Here is an 18,746-nt window from a genome sequence, read left to right on the forward strand (position 1 = left end):
ATTATTATTATTATTATTATTATTATTATTATTATTATTATTATTATTATTATTATTATTATTATTATTATTATTATTATTATTATTATTATTATTATTATTATTATTATTATTATTATTATTATTACTATTACTATTTAACTATTTACCTTAAGTATACTTTATTAAAATGCTAAGATATTATTAATAACTCGTCGACCCTTAGGGCTTTTTTAATAGCTAGAAGTTCGATCTTATAAGTATTATACTAAACGACCCCGGGCTATAAAGAGACTATAAAGGCTATTTTTCTTTTATAAATAAGCTAATTCCTTTAGGGTCCGGCCCGCTTTATTAAGTACTATCTTTATTTTTATAAATAAGGTAATTTATTAAAATTAATATTAAGTTTTTATTACGTACTTTAATAAGACTTTATAATTAATAATAGCTAGCTATAACTAGTCTTAGTTAGTATAATTAATATAGTTATTATTAATTATTAATACTAACTAAACTTAAAATATTAATAATCTTATTATTATAATATATTAATTACCCTCTAAATAGCTAAAAACTACCCCCTATTTTCTACTCTATTTAATAACTCTAAAATATTTTTTTTAATTTTTTAATTTTAGTTTTATATTACGTTTTTAAAATATTAATAATAGTTTAGAATTAATTAACTAATTTTAAATTATTATATTATATAGACTAAGTATTAATTAAAATAATAATTATATTAATAAATTTGTTTTTTAAATATTTAAGTTAATAATATTTAATTAGTATTTTTTAAAATAATCGTATTATAATTCGGAATTTTTTAATATAATATTTATAAAATTAAAGTTTTAATTATTAAAGAAGTCTTAGGGGTCGATAATAACTAAGAGTCTTACTATTTTAATAATATATATTTAAAATATCCTTTAGGGTCCGGTCCGCCTTATTAAGGGCTATTTTTACTTTTATAAGTAAGCTAGCTTATTAAAGTTAATACCAAGTTTTTATTACGTACTTAATAAGACTTTATAATTAATTATAGCTAGCTATAGCTATTACTAATTATTAATACTAATTAAACTTAAAACATTATTAATAACCCCGCTATTATAGTATATTAATTACCCTTTAAATAGTTAAAAACTACCCCCTATTTTTAACTTTTTTTAATAGTTCTAGATTTCTTTTTATTTTTTAAAATCTTTTTATTTTATTATAATAATATTAAATATTAATAATACTTAGAAATTAGTTAAGTATTTTAAGATTATTATATTATATAAGCTAAGTATTAATAATAATAATATTTATAAAGATATATACGTCTGTTTAAATTTTTAAATTAATAATAATTAGTTTATACTCTTTTAAATAATCTTTTTATAAATCGGGATTATTAAGTATAATATTAATAAGATCGAACTATTAGCCCTTAAGGTATTTTTATAAGTTAATAAGTTAGTGTTTTAGTATTTTGAATATTTTTTAAATAGCGTTTTTTAATTTTAATAAAGGAAACGAGGTAATAAATATATATATATATATAAATAAAGTTAAAAGTATTAAGGTAAATACTGTAAGATTAGTATTATTTTTAATAATAATAACAAGGGTATTTTTAATATTATATTATTATAAGCTATTATTATTTAAAAAAGTAATAAACTTAGTTAAGTAAGCGGCTTATAAAATAATAGCGTTAAGTACTTAATATTACTGTTAATTAATCTATAGTTATAATCTTTATAAAAAAGAGAGTTAAAAAAGTAAACAATTTAAAAAAAAATAGTTTATTAAAATAATAGGAGTATTTATTAATACTATATATTAATATTATATAATTAATATTAAGAATCGCCCGAGTAACTAACATATAGTATTAATAAATACTCTTATTATCTTAATAAACTATTTAAAAGTAGAAAATTTAAATAAATATTTAATTTAAATAATATATTTTTATATTAAAAAATATAAGCCTAGCTCTTTTAAATCATTTTTAAGTATTTCTTTTTTAGTTACTTTAAAAAAAACAAAAACAAATACTCTCTCTTATTACTATATTAAAATCTAAACTTTTAATATTCTTTTTTTTAATAAGCTGCTATATATGGGTTATTTATTATTAAGTAAGGCTAGTAAAGACGGGGTGTGTTTAGAAGTGACTCCGGCTACTTGGTACTAAAATAATAGCAATGGTTCTGCCAAAATGAAAATGCCGGCGTGGGGGATTATTCACCATAGATGGTTTTCCGTTACCCGCCATTCACACCGAGACTAAGTCGCATTGCATGTCGATCTCATGCTCACATGCACCCACCGCATTTTTGAACCTCGCTAACGCTAGATTTGGTTGGTGGAAGGCACATTACTCAATCACATGTTGTGGATTCTGTGCATATCTCAGCTTGGATGAAGAAGAAAGCTCAGATGGCTTTCGAGGACCGATTTCAGAGCTTAGTCAGCATCACTTCGAACAAGAATAGTAGAGATTAGCTCTGGTCGATTCAGAAATGCCTACCGCTGAGAAAAGTCGGTAAAATTCGGACGAGCTGCATGAACTCGATGTGGAAGTCTTTTTGATGCACGAGAAACCCTGGGAAAGGTCGGAAAGCCATTATCCATCTTTGGAAGTTTCATAAGTGAGTACATTCAACTCCCCTGCGGTAGGCGTATCATTTGAAAGTTATGGCTGTCGTGGGACCCATAGGTTCTGTCGGATTCTATCAAGCAGCATGTCAAATGCAGTCTTGAGTTGAAGTTTCATCTTTCGTTCATAAGCTATTAAGCCTGTATGTAAAATGGTGTGCAACATGACCAAGCTGCGGTATGCACGTCAAGAAGATGGTGGTGATCGCAATACTCGCAGGGAACTGGTGGGGAAGTCTGCGAATCTTGGACTGATAGCTGACGTTTACCCCTATGCTGCCCAAGACGTAAGAGGCGGCATCTATCAGCGAGCGGTGATGCGATGAAGTTAGCCTCCTTGAATGGAAAGTCTTACTTACCGCGAAACAGTCTCACTCTGGAGTCTGGTCTACTAGTGCAAGTGCAGTAAGAGTGTAAGTCAAAATCTATGCTGAGTAACGAAATAGAGAACCACTGGAGCTTGTGGCAAGCCTTGACAACCAGCTGGCCCTTGATTGGTCGTAAGGCAGCGTGCGATGGGCATTAACAAGCATGAAGTCACTTGAATCTGCCGAAGGATAATGGAGCTGATATTCCTCAGGAAGCTTTCTAGTGAAGCAGCGAGTATCCCAGTCTCGCCGACAGCTAATAGAGTGGACTGGTGATGCAGGCAATTTATTGCCGAGTCAACTGCTCTGGCTCGGGGAACGACTCTGAATATCGTACACAAAGAAGAGTTCAGATGGTCCTCGTCGGAGAATTTGATCAGGGTTGCCTCGAATTCTATGCCAGCCGCTTCCAGGCCCTGTCGAGCCGCGCACATCAGGATGGTCGGCGGTGCCAACGACCGGTCTCCGCCACTGGACTGTGCATCCTGACACCCACCTCATTGGTTGAATCCTTGACAAAAATTGCCTTTTTGAAGAGGCAGATAGCATAATAGCATAATAGACTTCGGGCAACACGAACTGCTCATGCTAGGTATCTTCGAAGAACGAACTGTTGGAGACGGAGCACCGGAATGACGCGATCCATTGGGGAAGGTCAAAATCAGTAGGCAGAGTGGGAAGAAACTGGTCAATCAACGGACCGTAGCTTTCGAAGGTATGCAGATACGACTACTTAAAGGATGTTCTCCTCGACCTTTATCAATTGATCTATCTCCATATTCATCATCATCACTCATCTTTCATCCTTGGTCTTTCCTCGACCTAATACCTCTTTATTGCTTGTAAGACGGTCATCAACAACATATACTTATATACCGAAAGAAGATAACCCCCGAGAAACCTTGGTTTAGTTATACTGTCAGGTACACAATGCGCTTCTCCAAGTCTCTTATCATCATGGTGGCAGCGACCATGGGTGCGAATGGCGCGCCATCTAGCATCGACTCACGCGAGCAAAGGTACGTGGCGATCATAAACTCGTTGACCTAGGATATCAAGCTAATATGACGTAGCGCTATTATTCAGCCAGCCCTTGTGACTCGACAGGCTCCTCCAGCTGTTCCAGCTGCTGCTCCTCCTGCTTCTGCTCCCGTCACGCAGGCAGAAGGCGACAAGAAGGGGGAAGACAAGAAGAAGGGCGATGGCGAGGGAGACCGCAATGGGGCGGACCGTGACGGAGACCGTAACGGTGGTGACCGTGGCGGACGTGACGGAGATCGCGACGGCGACCAAGACTGCCGTGCAGAAGATCGTGGGCGTGACAGAGACGGAAGATCGTGTTGTGTGCGAGGAGGACGTGGAGGAGGGCGCGATGGTGACCGCGAGGGCGATCGTAAGGTGGCTCGCGAGGACCGCAATGGAGATCGTAACGGAGATCGCGATGGTGACCGCAGCGGCGGTGATCGAGGTGGACGGGATGGTGACCGCAATGGTGACCGTGAGTGCTTCCGGGATGGTGATCGCGGTGGTCGCGGTGGCGATGGTGAGAGACGTCCTCCTCCTCCTCCCCCGGCCGGTCCTCCGGGCTTCCCCGCTCCGTTCCCCGCCCCGGTCCAACCCCGCCCCGGTTTCCCCGGCGCCTACCCCCCTGGCTTCCCTGGCGCGTTCCCTCCTGGACCTCCTCCTCGTGGCCCTGATGGAGATCGAGATGAGGACAAGAAAAAGCCTGCCGAGGACAAGAAGCCTATCCCAGCATAAATCATTATTCCCCCTGATTGTCGACTGACTGGTTGTACTCACTTCCGGTTTAAGGGTATTTTGATTCTTGAAGGAAGATGTTGACGGTGCAGTACAAGGTCCCACCCATTGAGTGCAAACTCAATGTACAACAGGGTGCGATTGGAATTGAAGAATACGAAGACAATAGTTAATCATTGTTTAGTTGTTTAGTTTAGTATGAAATACGATGCGCGCAAGCTGATCACATATAAAGTCTGCTTTAGTTACTTTAACTAATCAAACCCTTGTCCAGACATGCTTGCAACGTCGGATACACCAAAGTCGAGTCTCGTGGTGCTTCAATCTGTTCACATGGGGAAAGAAGTTTCTATTCGGAGGTTCTGAAGAAGAGGAGGAGGACCTAGGTGGCAGGTTTTACACGAGACGTATTGCTCCCAGTTATTCTTCAGGTAAATAGTAAAAATCATCGAATTGCTGCCGGATTGTTGAGGGCGACAAATGATCTGATAAAGTACAGCCTGGCTCCATCAACGAATGGCGGCCGGTAGCGTCATGCATAACCATAGTCTAGTCCTCCCGCCTGAGGGGAAAGAAACCCCAAAAAACTGCCCATCGAGACAAAAGGGCAAGTCGTTCATCTTGAATCTGAGTCAGTTAGAGTCAGAGCCGGCAAGCGTTACGGTGGGTAGTAAGTAAACACACACAAGAGGGGGTTTGATAAGGAACCAACATCACACACTCCCATCGGTATAGAAATGATATTCTAGGTCGCAAGGTTTGTACATGCCCCTCAGCACGTGTGGAGCTATAATATGAACAAGAATATAACAGCCATCATCCACCGTAACCCTCACTTCCTTCCGTATTTAACGATATACCTAGACAGAAGGCCAGCCGCCGGACCACGAGATGACATTCCAGCCAAATAGAGTTTGAGAATCGGCATACCCAACGTCGGTGTTCACTAAAATAGTTAGACTTGATAGCGCATTGAAGCCAGAATTGACTACTCACTATAGTGATAGTAGAGGACCGCACCACGCTTGGGGTCAACCAAGACGCCTTGGCCACCGGGAGCATATATTTTGTTATGAGATGGAAGAAGAAGGGTGCCACCGCCGGCCAGGCAGCTCTTGCCGCTCTTGTCGGTGTAGGGGCCATTGACAGAAGAGGCACGACAAACGAAAATCTTATACTCGTTTCCGGGGGTCGGGCGGTTAGCGTCGAGACCGCAGCAGGAGCCTGAGCTGAAGAAGGCCCAGAAGGTGCCGCTGCGCTCGTAGACGAAGGCACCCTCGACAGGCTGAGGGGCAGTGGTGTTCAGAATGATGTTGTATGGATTACCGTTGGCTTTGGTTGCAGCCGCATTCAGAGGCACTTGGAAAATGTCCTGCCAAAAGGAGCCAAAATTCAGGAAGTAGTTGCTACCGGACTTGACGAGCTGAGCATCGATGGCATTGTAGCGGCTGCCGGCTGAAGAAGCGACCCCGGTGGCGCCATGATCAGTCCAGGAGCCAAACTCCATGGTGGTGGAGGTAGCATAACCGATGGCCGAGTTTTGAACGCCGAAAGAGGAGACGGTGTAGTACAGAATGTACTGATCGCCAACTTTGTTCACATCAGGAGCCTATCCGAGACAAGATCATGAGTGTGTGCTCTAAAGGGCCGACAGTTTTTCCAGTCTCGTCGATTCTGACCCCGTTTATTGATGGCTAGACGGAAGATCGAACCCTTCAACCGGAAGGCCGAGAAAAGTGAAGGTACGAAAGGGAGACAAGGAAGGCTGGACCAGACATACCCAGAGATCATCATTGCCCTTGAGATTGATCTTGCTACCCGATGGCAAGGCAGCTCCTTGGTAGGTCCAGGGGCCTACCAAATCGGGAGCCTTCCAAATACCGATCTTGCTGCCAGTTTCGAAACGAAAATAGGTGCCATCATCGCGACGGACAACGGAAGGGTCGTGACTCCAGCACTGGCCGGAGCAGGCTCCCGGATTACCGTAAGCCTGAACGGTGGCGCTCAGCAGCGCAGCTGCGAGTGAAAAGATGGAACCGAAGCGCATGATAGAGACCAAATTGTTCGACACAGGCAGAGGAACAGTTGACGCTATGCACTGCTGGAAGAGAGTGACTAGCAGAGAGATAACTTGGGAGTGCTTGAAGAGAAGAGGTTCGCGAGGAACATAATAAGAGAAACTTTAAAGTAGGACGGGAACATGGAACCGGTTGCCATCTCTGGAAGGAACCGAGATCTCGCCATCCGAACTCCATCACGGAGGGTGATACCGGTACACGATAGTGTACATCGTTCCAGGCTGGGGGAGCTCGACTGGCCCTGGGTAATAATGTGCCCTTCGGCTTGATTGGCGGAATTCGAGCTCGCTGTCTGCGGCAGGCCCTTGTGGGCGGCGTGAAGATAAAGACGGGCAATATACTTGGAGCAGAGCCTAGGATTGACCCGGCCAAAGAGATGAAGGGGTGGTTCAAGGTGGTGCGGTGGACCGATACCTATTGCATGGCCAGACGGCGTCTTCGGCGGGCTGACCATTGACTTAAGTCACCAACAAGCTGCCTACGAACATACGAAGTGTCCGTATCTGATGGAATCGGGGCAAATAAGCAACGAGGGATGGGCAAATGAAAGGATAATTAGGCTATGACGGCTTTAAGCGAGTAAGAAACTGCCATGCGTGCCGTCGTCTGTGGGTAGCAAAGTTCAGATTAACGGAAACCTTGGAGAGTGGGAAGACCGTAAACGAGCTGGCCAGACAAGGTACAGTAGTGTATTGGATTGTCGAAAACTGGCTCTCCGAATGGTGCGCATGAGAGGATGAGACCGGTTGACAAGGGAATTCCGAGTCTTGAAGGGTAAATTTGGGGCTGGTGAGTGCCGGCCGTATGCAGCCTGCAACCCTCTGCATGAGAAGGGCCGTCTAAAGAGCAGACGAACCCCGCGATTCAAGTCCCGTCACGATGGAACTCGCGCGGAATCTTTCCCCTATTGTGTTCAAGTAACTGTACAGATAGGCTCTATGCGTCGAAGAGTCTATCACTGCAGAGCATCCAACCATCCATAGACTGTGTTCGTGAACAGATAGACGACCGCAACAAGCGCTCACATCAAACGGAAGTATCCGCATCGAAGGAGAGATTGATCGTGATGAAATCACCGGAAATTGGAAGGGTTGAACTCTTGTGCATTGAAACTCCTCCAAGAAGCCTCATTACCCTTGCGATGGTTTGTTGTCCGAAGCTCTCTGACCAAGACCTTGTCTTTATGCAGGGATAAGACGGAATTCGCCATCGTCAAGCAAATGGGTGAAGAAAATAGGGGAGTTCTGCCCGCCATGGTGGCATTACATCTGGAGCCGAAGGGGGTCCGAAGCGAGCGGCCCAGAGAAAAGGGGGCTTGGATTGTGCCCAAGTCTCCAGGTTCAGGTCGCCTACCTCCCTTGTATTGTTTTCTTTTTATTTCGCACTCCCCTTTCATCCTAGGTCTGGTCGTCGTACGCAGTATGTGCCTGTGTCAGAATTAAGCTTCATTTTGGGGCTTGATATCCGTGTGCAACGATGCATCCATATCCATATCCATATCCACATCGAGAGGCTTAAGCTGTATCCGTAGACTGTACGCATACCTATTCGCCGTCTGCTCCATGTCTCGGTTGTTCGTCCGGATCAACGCGATCAACACGATCAGCGGTGTCCCTGTGGGCGAGGGAAACAACGTGTTTGCCGTGCTCGGCAGAAAAACCTACGTACTATGTATGTTATTCAGTGGAGTTTGGTAACGTGATGGGCAGAACCCCAGTTCACACGGGCCATGGCAGGGAGTAAGAAAGTCTCCGTTGGCCGTCACCTTGGCCTTTGTCGGAGGCTCGGAGGCTCGGAGGCTGGGGCCAATCAGCCCCGATCTACTCCGCAGAGTCAGATTATCAAAAGTAAAAAACCAATATCCGTACCGTGTCCTCATGATAAATTTAAGCGGCTACGAAGAAGGCAACTGACTTTGGCTTCCAGGCGATGAGAGCCTACTTGACCACACATGAAGGCGACTTGTGGCTAACCTTCGGGAATGGTATCGATGTGTTGATCAATCACTGATACCGACCACCTCATCGTCGGGCTTTGGCATCCAGCTTGGACTCGGAGGATCGGGAAATAGTTTGGCGTTGTGAATTTTGGCTCATGGGTGGGCGAAACTGTGGGCGACGATTGGGAATAAGATGGACACCGCGTGGGTTTGGAGGAGGTAAATATTCCGAGCAGCGTCTCCCATAAGATGATGGCTCCACTCCTTGTCAATAGTGTACGGGGTACGGATACGGGATACATATATGGTACGAGTATCTGTGTTATGGTGTTCATAACTTCATATCCATTTTCAACAAAAGCAGCATCACGCTGAAGCCGTCTTGAGCGCCGTGCGCGGGCCCGCCCGCTCCCTTTTTCACTAAATCTTCGCCCTAATGAACGGACAAAAAAAGGGAGGGGAGGAACCGGATCTATTTACTCCGTAAAGGGGACATTCGGGTGTCAGAACCGGAGAGCTCAAGCGGACTGCGGTGGATTGTCCCGCTCAATCGGCGGACAGCCCGAGGCTGTCCATTCTAGATGTCATCAGCCATTCCCGAATCACCCAGATCTTGCGGCGTGTCAGCCGGAGCTCGACGGACAAAGGGCCGGTGTCTAGCCACCATTGTCCATGTCGGCCCTCCTTCGTGTTGGCCCCAGCCAACACATCCATCTCGAAGCTGCGATGTCACGGCCGCCAAGGGATCATCATTGCGTAGTGGCGGCCATTTCATCATGCGTTCACATCTCCGATCTGTACGTATATTAGGTTGGTCCCTTTGCGAGCCAACTGAGCCTGCTGCGACATGGCTTTGAGGGATACTTATGCCGTCAAAAACCACAGCTCCCACTCGAGGGCTGACTCTTGACCCCTCCAGTTCGGACCCTACATGTGTGGATGGTTCAGAGCTAGAGGGCGTGGCTTGGTTGATTAAGAAAGTGTATGGCAACGAGCTTCTTGTTACGGGTTTACCGGGGCCCTGCTGTCTCGTTGGTCTGACGGATCCCTGGCTACAGTAGGCTTCGAATGCTCGCACTCTGGATAGCCGCAAAGAAAAAAAAAAGGGGGGGGGGGGGGCTTCATGGCGTTGCAGGAATGTGATGCGGATGCAGCCTGGCGGAGGTTACAGTTTGAGGCACGCCCGGTGGTTGAATCCTCATGTTCGTACGAATATGGCGTCGCAATCACAGATTCATAGTGGTTTTGATTCTGTATCTGTACCAAGTTCTATTGTAGCTTGACTGAGCGTGCAGCCTTGCGAAATGCACAAGCACCAGTGCCACCAGACATCAAGCTGTATGTTGAAAGACATGTAGGTCAGGAACGCGTAAGTCGTGGCACAAACTAAACTCTACACATAATAATCCTACTCGCCTACCTACCAGGTGAGAAGTGTCACGGCTCACCTGCGAGCAGGGTCCACACGCCGGACCCACTGGTTCGAGGTCAGGGCGGAGGGGGCAGGGCTGCTATCGTCGATGGATGCCATGTGGCCATGACTGATCGGCAAAGAGTCACGGACGCACGCAGTAGTTTGTTAGTTTAGGGTCCAAGACTCCAAGGGCCCAGGGCCCAGGGGAGGAAGGGGGCGGGGGGAGAGGAGGGGAGGGACTTGGGACATGAGGAACCCGGCGCTCTGGATCTGTTACGTTACCAAGAGCCGTCAAAACTAACATCTGCAAACTCATCGTGTACCCATATCTTCAAGCTTCTTCCCCCATTGTAAAGTCGCTGTTTCCAATGGCTCCTACGCCATATCTATCGGTTATCCATGATCCTGGGGGCTTCAACTTTTGGCAATCCTTTGAAACCAATTCCGCTCGGACTTGTTCCTGGCACAATCAAACCAGGAGCTATATGCTGTACGTTAGGGTGAATAGTCTGACGGAATACGCCCGCCGTTTTCGCGCGACGGCGTTTGGAGGGTGATTTGGGCTTGCCTTGTTAGTGCTGACCAGGACGTGCCGCCCATCTCATGATGGCTGGGACGAAAGCACGGCACAAAGAAACGTTCATCGGGAGGAGTAGACTTTCAAGAAGTCCAGGAGCCACTTGATCAACTATGTTGAGTTAACTTTGGGTTTTCCAGCTGTCTAACCTTTGCTGGCCTTCCACGGTAAACAATAGGGGTGACAGCCTGACCGGGTCCTGCGAAATGGTGACGACAGGGTTTCCGGCCGAGAGTTGGGGTGCAGCTCACAAACTCCCACATGGTGAGATGCTGTAGTGCAGCTGACACGGAGGACACAATGCAAGAGATGCGGCCCTTGAGAACCTTAGGCGATATCGAGAGGACGTCTGCGCCTTGCGTCCAATAGACAGCGGGCTGCGCCAGTCTCCCCTGGATGGATGGAGGCATCCACACATGTTCAACTGGCATGGCAAGCTGGGAGAGGTGCTGGTAGGCTATTTGATGTTGCGTTTGTACTCCGTACGGATAAAACATGAAGACTGGTACAGAACCAACCCAACCGAGGCGAACCGCGAACATTGGGCCAAGTTCCTGAATTGCGTCTGGCAGCTTCTAGATGCGGACAAAGAAGCGATGCAGTGGGAAATTTGACATGGGGAATGCCATTAGTTGTCGTGGCTGTCTATACCTACGACCTACTCCGTACACTACAGGCTACCAGTCTCTGGACCTTGAGGGACTGAGCATCACATATATCAAGTCAATCTCTAGCCTTGGGAAGCTGAGCAGTCACAGGTTTCCTCGGTTCATATCAGGAAGCTGAGCAGCGATCGCGCGCCTTGGAGATTCGGACCAAGTCCGGATAGTTGTCCTTATCCGTATGTACTACGTACCCCATACACCCAAGATGGATACTCAGCATGACGGCCAAATTTGCCTGCATTAGTGCAATTGCGACTGCAAGGGGCATGTCCTTTGTGATCGCTGATAAGGGGCCAAGGGCGTCGGGCTTGCAACGGTTTCTGTTAATGAGGACCTTCTCTGCAGCGTTGGTACTTTTGACTTTTTCTGTGTTTTCATTTCTTTTATTTCCGCACAAGATGGGAAAAGGCGGTTGAAGAATGAGGCATAGCGCGTGTGGAAATACAACCTGGAAACAGCAGGCCAAGCTTGCGTAGTGGTACATAGGTATCCGTATATAGAGGGGATTTACCCCTAGATTGTGACGCTCGTTGCCATTCTCACTAGCCCTCTTGTGTTTGCTATTTGCCTGCATGGGTGTCGTGATTATGCTTCGGCTGATTATCTGGTTGAGTGGATGGGCAACAATCATTGTTGGGTCTCTGTGCCTTGTGCCCTGAATATATGTAGTGCTCCGTATCCGTACATTGCACAGTACGACCACGACGACGACAAATGCTTACACTGCGAAGCAAATTGGACAACATGGCTCGCCGCGAGTCGACGACAAGGGTGTGACCGGCGTCGCCATGTTGCATCCTCGGCGACGGCGACACAGTCCCTCGAGGAACCAGAATGCGACCCAAAGACTTGGGTTCAATGGAATATGGGCGGATTCCTGGAGCCCTGCCCTCGAGGAACCATGCATATTGAAACATTGCAGTCTCAACTCGGGGGTTGGGTGGGCATGAAGGTGGATGGCTCATCCGATGGGAACCTCGGATGGACGGATGCATCGCAGTTGGGGGCCAATCTCGGAGCAAAAAGAGGAGTCGACGAGCATTTCTCTCTATCCATCTGTACGGAATATTCGTCCATGCGTTGGACATCTTGGTAACATCTTTCCCAAGAGTGAGCCTCCGTCAGCAGAGTTCACGGTGATATTGACATGTAATTACCAGTACTCGATAATTGTCACCTGCATGGCAAAGTTAGAAACAGGACGCGACGATCCATGGCATGCAAAGGGCCCCATGCCGTGATGATCTGGACTCTGGAGTGACAATCTAGCGTTGTTCGTGCCTATGGATACCTCCTGATAGACACAACAAGCGGCGTCTCTGTTGAAAAATTGCAGACTTTCTCCTTCCCAATCTAACATGTCATATCAGTCAGTCAGTCAGTCAATCAAATCAATCAGCGAGGCACAATCAATCGGACTGGGAGACCAGGGCCTGGATCCTTCTGGTCGCCGAGCGTGGTGCACTCTTTGCATGCTGAGCCGTCTTACTATGTACTTCGTACAGCGTCGGGCTCTTGGCAGCAATCACCCTTGTTCCTGGGCTTTACCAGGGCCCCTTGCGGGACAAAATCACCAATGGTTCCAGTCCATACCGAAGAAGACTGACTGTCAGCATCACTTCGGGTACAGAGTGCAAGGAAAGAAGAAGCTTGCAAAGACTTCTTCTGGGGTCGGCCGCTGGCGTTGGCGCTTTGTCATAGCCGGGGCGTCCCCCACGAATCTACCTTGCTGCCAGTCTCTACTCCGTATTCCCTGGGAACGCGACATGGGGACAAAGAAGCCTTGGAAAGATGGGGGCACGAAGCCTGGTCATTTGGACTACGAATATCCTCGTTCGGAGACGAACCAAACCAATGTCAAGCAGCAGATCCCTTCCAAAGTACGAACAGGCATGGCATTCTGTGTACAGTAGTGTGCATAGCGGGTTCCGGACACCCAGGGTAGATGACTAGGCCAAATCGGCTGCAGCTTTCGAGTGTGCAGCACTGCAGATGCCGACGGACGGGACGGAGGACGAGGACAAGGACGGCGTTGGACGCTCGGTTCAGCAAGGGCTGTATCCGTATGGCCGGCTCCTAGCCAAGGCAAGCAAGGCCATGTAAGGCCGAGCAGGGCAAGGTACATGTCAACGGGCGTTTTTCAGGTTGGCCCAGCTGCAGAAGAGACAAGCCGCGAAGGCGACGGACGCGAAGGCTGGAGTGTGAAGCAGGCATGACTTGGATATCTGGGGGATATGCCCCCTTCCTTCTCATTCTGCGAGCTCGTCTCATTGACAGTGTCAGTGTCAGCTTACCTTGGTCCGCGTGTGACCCGGTGTCTTGCTTTACTTCTGCTGCTTTGTTTCTAGTTTGTTATTGTGTTTCCCTCTTTGCAGGTTCGCCATCTTACCTTACGACTGGATCAGCCACGCGCGGACTCGACGAAGCTGTCCGGGAACCGAGTGATTCCCATACTTCACCGGGCCGGCCGAACGACACCTAGCTGCGTACAGACGGGCGTTCTCCACGCAATCGCTACGACACTACGGATGTTAAGGGATCCTTCGAGCAGAATCCGAAACTTGAGCGGTGGCGCGAATCCCACACAGAAACAGCGATACTCTGTTGACTCTGGATCGGTTTTCTCGGCTCCTACGTATAAATCGAGTACGCACCACGTCTTCTTGGCATCGTTCGGTCGTCGAAAAAGAATTGAATTGAATGGATGCTGCTGCAAAGAGGTCTGATTTGTGATCTTGGCATGCATCCTTCTTTCCATCCACGCTGCTCTCATCCGGCCATTTTCATCTCACCAAAACGCATCGAGTACCTACCTGACCGGGGCCTTTCATGATCCACAAACTATTTTTGAGCGTACGTGAGGAGTCATTCTTTTTGCTGCCCGAAGCCAATTTCCTCTTTCCGCTCTGCCCTCTGAACCATGCTGATGAGTGACTGCCTTTAGTCCCGTCGTCCAAGGTCCCATTCATCTGAAGCGGAACACACCGAGCGAAGGAAGACGACTCTTTCCTAGATACACAACCTGCAGAAAGAGAAGAACCGACGAGCGAAAATCAAAACGAAACAGACGATAGAGAAGAGGGAGAAAAGACAAGGTGGAAAAGAAAAAAAAACGTAGAAGGGAAAACTCGGCCGCATCCGCCCATCTCAGCGGGCGCAATAGACGCACCACAAACGCCCAAGACACCCTAAAACGGACCGTCATTTGGGGAACGACACGCCACAGGAGCAGCGCCATTGCCCCCCCCCCCCCCCGTCGGGAACCTTCTACCCCAAATCGGCTGGGCTCCCCGCTGTCCGTACCCCAGTGCTCACCAACTCACTCTCACTCTCACTCTCACCCTCACCCTCACCCTCACCATCACACTCGCTCTCTTCACCATCTCTCTCATCTGCGTGATTGGGCTCACCTCACCAGGCTCATCTCAGGGAGCACCCGACTGCAGCAACAAATCCTTACCTGTCCCGTACCTTACGGAGTACCTACCTTACGTTGGTTACCTCGGTACCTTATCAGAGTTAGCTCCCTCATTCCATGCTCATTTCGACTCCCTACCAGGTCCCCCCAAAGGTACCTTATCTACCCATCCAAAGCACCAATCAGGGCAATTTGTACCTGAGGTTCCCTGTACCGATTACATTCCGTACTTAGGTACATTACGGAGTAAGGTACTCTGCAGCAGTGTACCCTAGGTACAGTAAGGCACCTAAGGCAGGCACTTGCCAGGTTAGGTCTTTTAGGGGACTTTTGAGTCGTCTTATCTTATCTCGACTCACTCTGGGGGTGGGCTGCCATTCACTCACCTCTGTCTGTCTGTCTGTCTGTCTGTCTGTCTGTCTGTCTGTCTGTCGTCTCTCTCCCTCTCTGTCTCTCTCAATTTCATCACTTCCTCTTCCTCTACGGAGATCCTTTGTGCAGCTCTTCTCACGTCTTGAATATCGACGTTCGCGACAGCTGCAGTCGCTACAGCATCCTTTCCATACCAAACTCCTGGGATAACCTGTAACTCGTTCAGACCGGGACTGGCCCATCCACAGCGCGTGAGCGGCTCTTCGTGAGCAAGGCCTCTTTACCGGCAGAATCACCCGTCAACATGTCCGGCCGAAGCGCCTATGTGCGCAAGAAGATCACTCAAGCCGAGAAGGAAAAGGCGAGGGCAAGATCAAATACCGGCGGCATAATAGGAGAATATGAAGACCTCACCATCCCCGAGTTTCCGCTTCCCCAGACCGGCGCATCTTTACCCGTTGGCACCGGCATCGGCACTACAAATGCACGCTTCCTCAAGTTCTCAGAGCCTCCACGCGACATCAAGCCAGGCACACCCAGCATAGGCAGTGGCAGTGGAAGCAGTGAGGGCGGCCGTCGTGACGGGAGCTCCGGCCCCCTAGACGACTTCGCCTATGCCCGCGCCCGGAGACCTACCATCAAGACGGAAGACGTCTCGGGCATTGAGAAGTCGGGTTTGCGAAGCAGGCTGGACAAGAAGAGCGAGGATGTACGGAGAGGCCTGGCCAAGACTTTCACCTTCAAGCGCAAAGACAAGGAACTCGACTTCCGTCCTGAATCCGTCGCTACTGTACGCCCGGGTCAACATCAGAATCCCGCCCCAATGTCTCCCACGGAGCTCGACTACACCTATGAACAGTTCAACATGGACACGATGCAGCAGATGCACATACAGCGGCAGATGCACATGCAACAGCAACAGCAGCAGCAGCAGCAGCAGCAGCACCAATACCACATGCAGCACATGCAGCACATGAATCAACAAATGCGACATCAGGATATGGATCTGCCTACATCACCACCCCCGGCATCGAAGCTGCCTCCTGTGCCGACCACGCCGCCCATCAAGCGATGGATCGGCGCTGGAAGACCTGTTCAAAGGTGGAATAAGCTACGCAAAGACCCCGAACTGTGGGATCCGAATGGTGATGTTCTCGTCTTCTTCGGGCACAAGGGCCAAGCCCCACGGCCGAACCCATCCTTCAGACTATCCTCACACATAATCGAAGCGACCGAATCGAGGTATCTCATCACGTTGCTTCGGGAGGGCACAACCGAGGAGGACATCTACATGCCCCCATCTCCACAGGGTGCGCCACCCATGCTTCGGCCACACATGCGCGGTGGGCAACCGACACCGCCCATCTCGGAGGATCTCGGCGAAGCTGACGGGCAAATTTCATACGAAATGTACTTCCCGACTCCTGCAAACATGACCAAGACAGAACAACTCAGAAGCCATATTACAACAAGAAACGTCTTTGCCTTGCTCTATCACGCATCTCTGGTCGGGTTGACGCTTCACCAGGCTCTCTCCGACCTGCACATGCGATTGGATGCCTACATGCCACCGGACGCGGACAACGTCGGCATGATCTTGAACTATCTGTCAGCCCGGGGAATAGATGACGTGCGCAACGACCCGGAAACGGCTGTCAGCTTGCTGGCGTGGTCTGAAGGGTCAGCTGTGCGATGGGAGGAGGGCTGGCGGGAGAGTTTTCTACACTGCGCCGGCATGTACAGCCAGCTGGAGACATGCGCCGACTTCAAAGACCTCACGCCCATCACCCGCGCGCTCCTGGAGCGGGCATGTCTCGAGACGCAGCTCCGCGTCCAGGCGGCCGAAGAAAGACTCGTGGAGTTCCAGTATGGCGACCTGTGGCCGGCAGGTGTTGGTGGTCAGGCAAAGGCGGCTGCAGACCGTTTACAAAAGTTCTTCTTGAACCACTACCTTCACTCACAAGGAGCGTGGCCGCCGGCTCAGACAACTGGTCTCCCAGACTCCGACGGCGAGGACATATGGCTTACAAGGAGCGTGGCACAATCATTGCAAAAGGACTTTGGGGCGCTGTATGACTACCTCGTCAACCGCGATATTGTCTGGGACATGTCCGAGGCGCGATCAGGGCGCAAATGGATGATGCAGAGCGAAAAGGACAAGGGATTTGACGCCGACATCGACATTCCCATCACAGACATCCTCGTCGAGTTCGACAATAAGTTGCGGTTTCCACATATCCCTCATCCATACCCCATGGTACCCGAATCCATTCCGCCAGCGCCGTCAAAGGAGAGCTCCATGTTCAAGAAGAAGACTGGCGCAGGTGCCAACAACGGTGGCCGAGCGGGTGCCCTGGAACGACGAGTTCAGTTGGCATACACCGAGGCCACTAACATTTATATCCTTGGTTCTGACTTTACACAATCGGACCTAATTGACGCCTTTGTGAAATTCGAAAAGAGCGACAGTGTCACTGAGGTCGATCCGGCCGTAGCCCGACGGGGACGTTGGGTTCTGATCTACGGCATTCTACAGACGCTGGCGAGTGTGTCGGTGGACGCCCCCAACGTGCGATACCGCGACGGAGTGCCGTATCATCTGTCTCCGCGCCTCAGGGGCACAAGAGTCCCTCCGTGGAAGGGCTCCAGCACGACAGACGAAGCCTCGCACGAGCTATCTCACTGTTGGATAGTACAGCTCAGCTGGAACACGCCGAACAACGGCGGCGCTGAGAGTTCGGGCGGATCGGGCAATACCAGTCCAGTGCAAAACCTCGCCCGCCCATTTGCGTACCCGCGCGCCCCGGCTTCGACGACATCGCGAGGGTCTGGGTATCAGACGACCGGGACCCGGTCCATCCACTCGACGGGTTCGGCGCCTCATTTCAGCTCGGCGTACAGCGTCGTTAGCGAAAGCGACACAGCCAGCAGCATCCGTACACCAGCATCCAGTCGACCTGGTACCAACATGAAGAGAGCGCAGTCGCGAGATAATGTCAAGGGCCTGGGCGGCGGACCGGGAAGCATGCGCAGTGCCGCCACGTTTGGCGGCACCGGCGCCGGCGGCGTAGAGCGAGGAGAGGCAATGGAACTGCCCATTCGAAGGCGTGACTTGAGCGCCTTCTTGGATAATAACGGCTCCCACGGCAATTATGCGCGATCCAGCAGCGCCTCGCAGCACGAGCAGCAGTCGCTCCCCTTGCCAAGCAACATCACGGGATCAGGAGGCTTCCTTGCATTCGACGACACGTTGGATAGGAAGAGCGCGCGGGGTGGGTATAGTCATGGACGAGTGAAGCGCGAGGGGTCTGAGACGGACAGCATGGCGCCACGAATTCGGGACTTTGATTTGGATGTGATTGATGATCATGAGCCATGAGGTGGACGAGGCTAGGGCAGCCAAGCCATTTTGGAGATGGAGCTGGCGTGATGGGACGAAATAATTTTTGTATATATTCCTGAGCTGATGCCAGGTGGCCAGTTGTAGATATCTTGGGCTGGCTTTGAGTTTTCTCTTTAT

The 18,746-nt window shown here is 48.9% G+C and overlaps 4 protein-coding genes across 4 annotated transcripts; 2 read left to right on the plus strand and 2 right to left on the minus strand.

The window, feature by feature from the left end:
- Nucleotides 1–3,935: 3,935 nt before the first annotated feature.
- CCOS01_14498 (uncharacterized protein) lies at nucleotides 3,936–4,763 on the plus strand (the record flags this gene model as incomplete). The annotated part of the gene is made up of 2 exons (XM_060462641.1): nucleotides 3,936–3,981; nucleotides 4,360–4,763. 2 exons carry the CDS (start codon nucleotides 3,936–3,938, stop codon nucleotides 4,761–4,763), a joined length of 450 nt encoding a protein of 149 aa, XP_060306472.1.
- Nucleotides 4,764–5,623: 860 nt separating this feature from the next.
- CCOS01_14499 (endo-alpha-1,5-arabinanase) lies at nucleotides 5,624–7,295 on the minus strand (the record flags this gene model as incomplete). Its single annotated transcript, XM_060462642.1, has 4 exons — nucleotides 5,624–5,709; nucleotides 5,760–6,372; nucleotides 6,544–6,878; nucleotides 7,052–7,295. 4 exons carry the CDS (start codon nucleotides 7,293–7,295, stop codon nucleotides 5,624–5,626), a joined length of 1,278 nt encoding a protein of 425 aa, XP_060306473.1.
- A 4,701-nt stretch (nucleotides 7,296–11,996) lies between these two features.
- Nucleotides 11,997–12,619, minus strand: CCOS01_14500 (uncharacterized protein; the record flags this gene model as incomplete). Its single annotated transcript, XM_060462643.1, has 2 exons — nucleotides 11,997–12,525; nucleotides 12,594–12,619. The coding sequence occupies 2 exons, from the start codon at nucleotides 12,617–12,619 to the stop codon at nucleotides 11,997–11,999; spliced, it is 555 nt and encodes a 184-aa protein (XP_060306474.1).
- A 2,911-nt stretch (nucleotides 12,620–15,530) lies between these two features.
- On the plus strand, nucleotides 15,531–18,605 carry CCOS01_14501 (uncharacterized protein; the record flags this gene model as incomplete). Its single annotated transcript, XM_060462644.1, has 1 exon — nucleotides 15,531–18,605. One exon carries the CDS (start codon nucleotides 15,531–15,533, stop codon nucleotides 18,603–18,605), a length of 3,075 nt encoding a protein of 1,024 aa, XP_060306475.1.
- Between the last annotated feature and the right edge of the window lie 141 nt (nucleotides 18,606–18,746).

Source organism: Colletotrichum costaricense (assembly GCF_030867565.1).
Source record: "Colletotrichum costaricense strain IMI 309622 chromosome Unknown Scaffold_21.1, whole genome shotgun sequence".
NCBI lineage: Eukaryota > Fungi > Ascomycota > Sordariomycetes > Glomerellales > Glomerellaceae > Colletotrichum > Colletotrichum costaricense.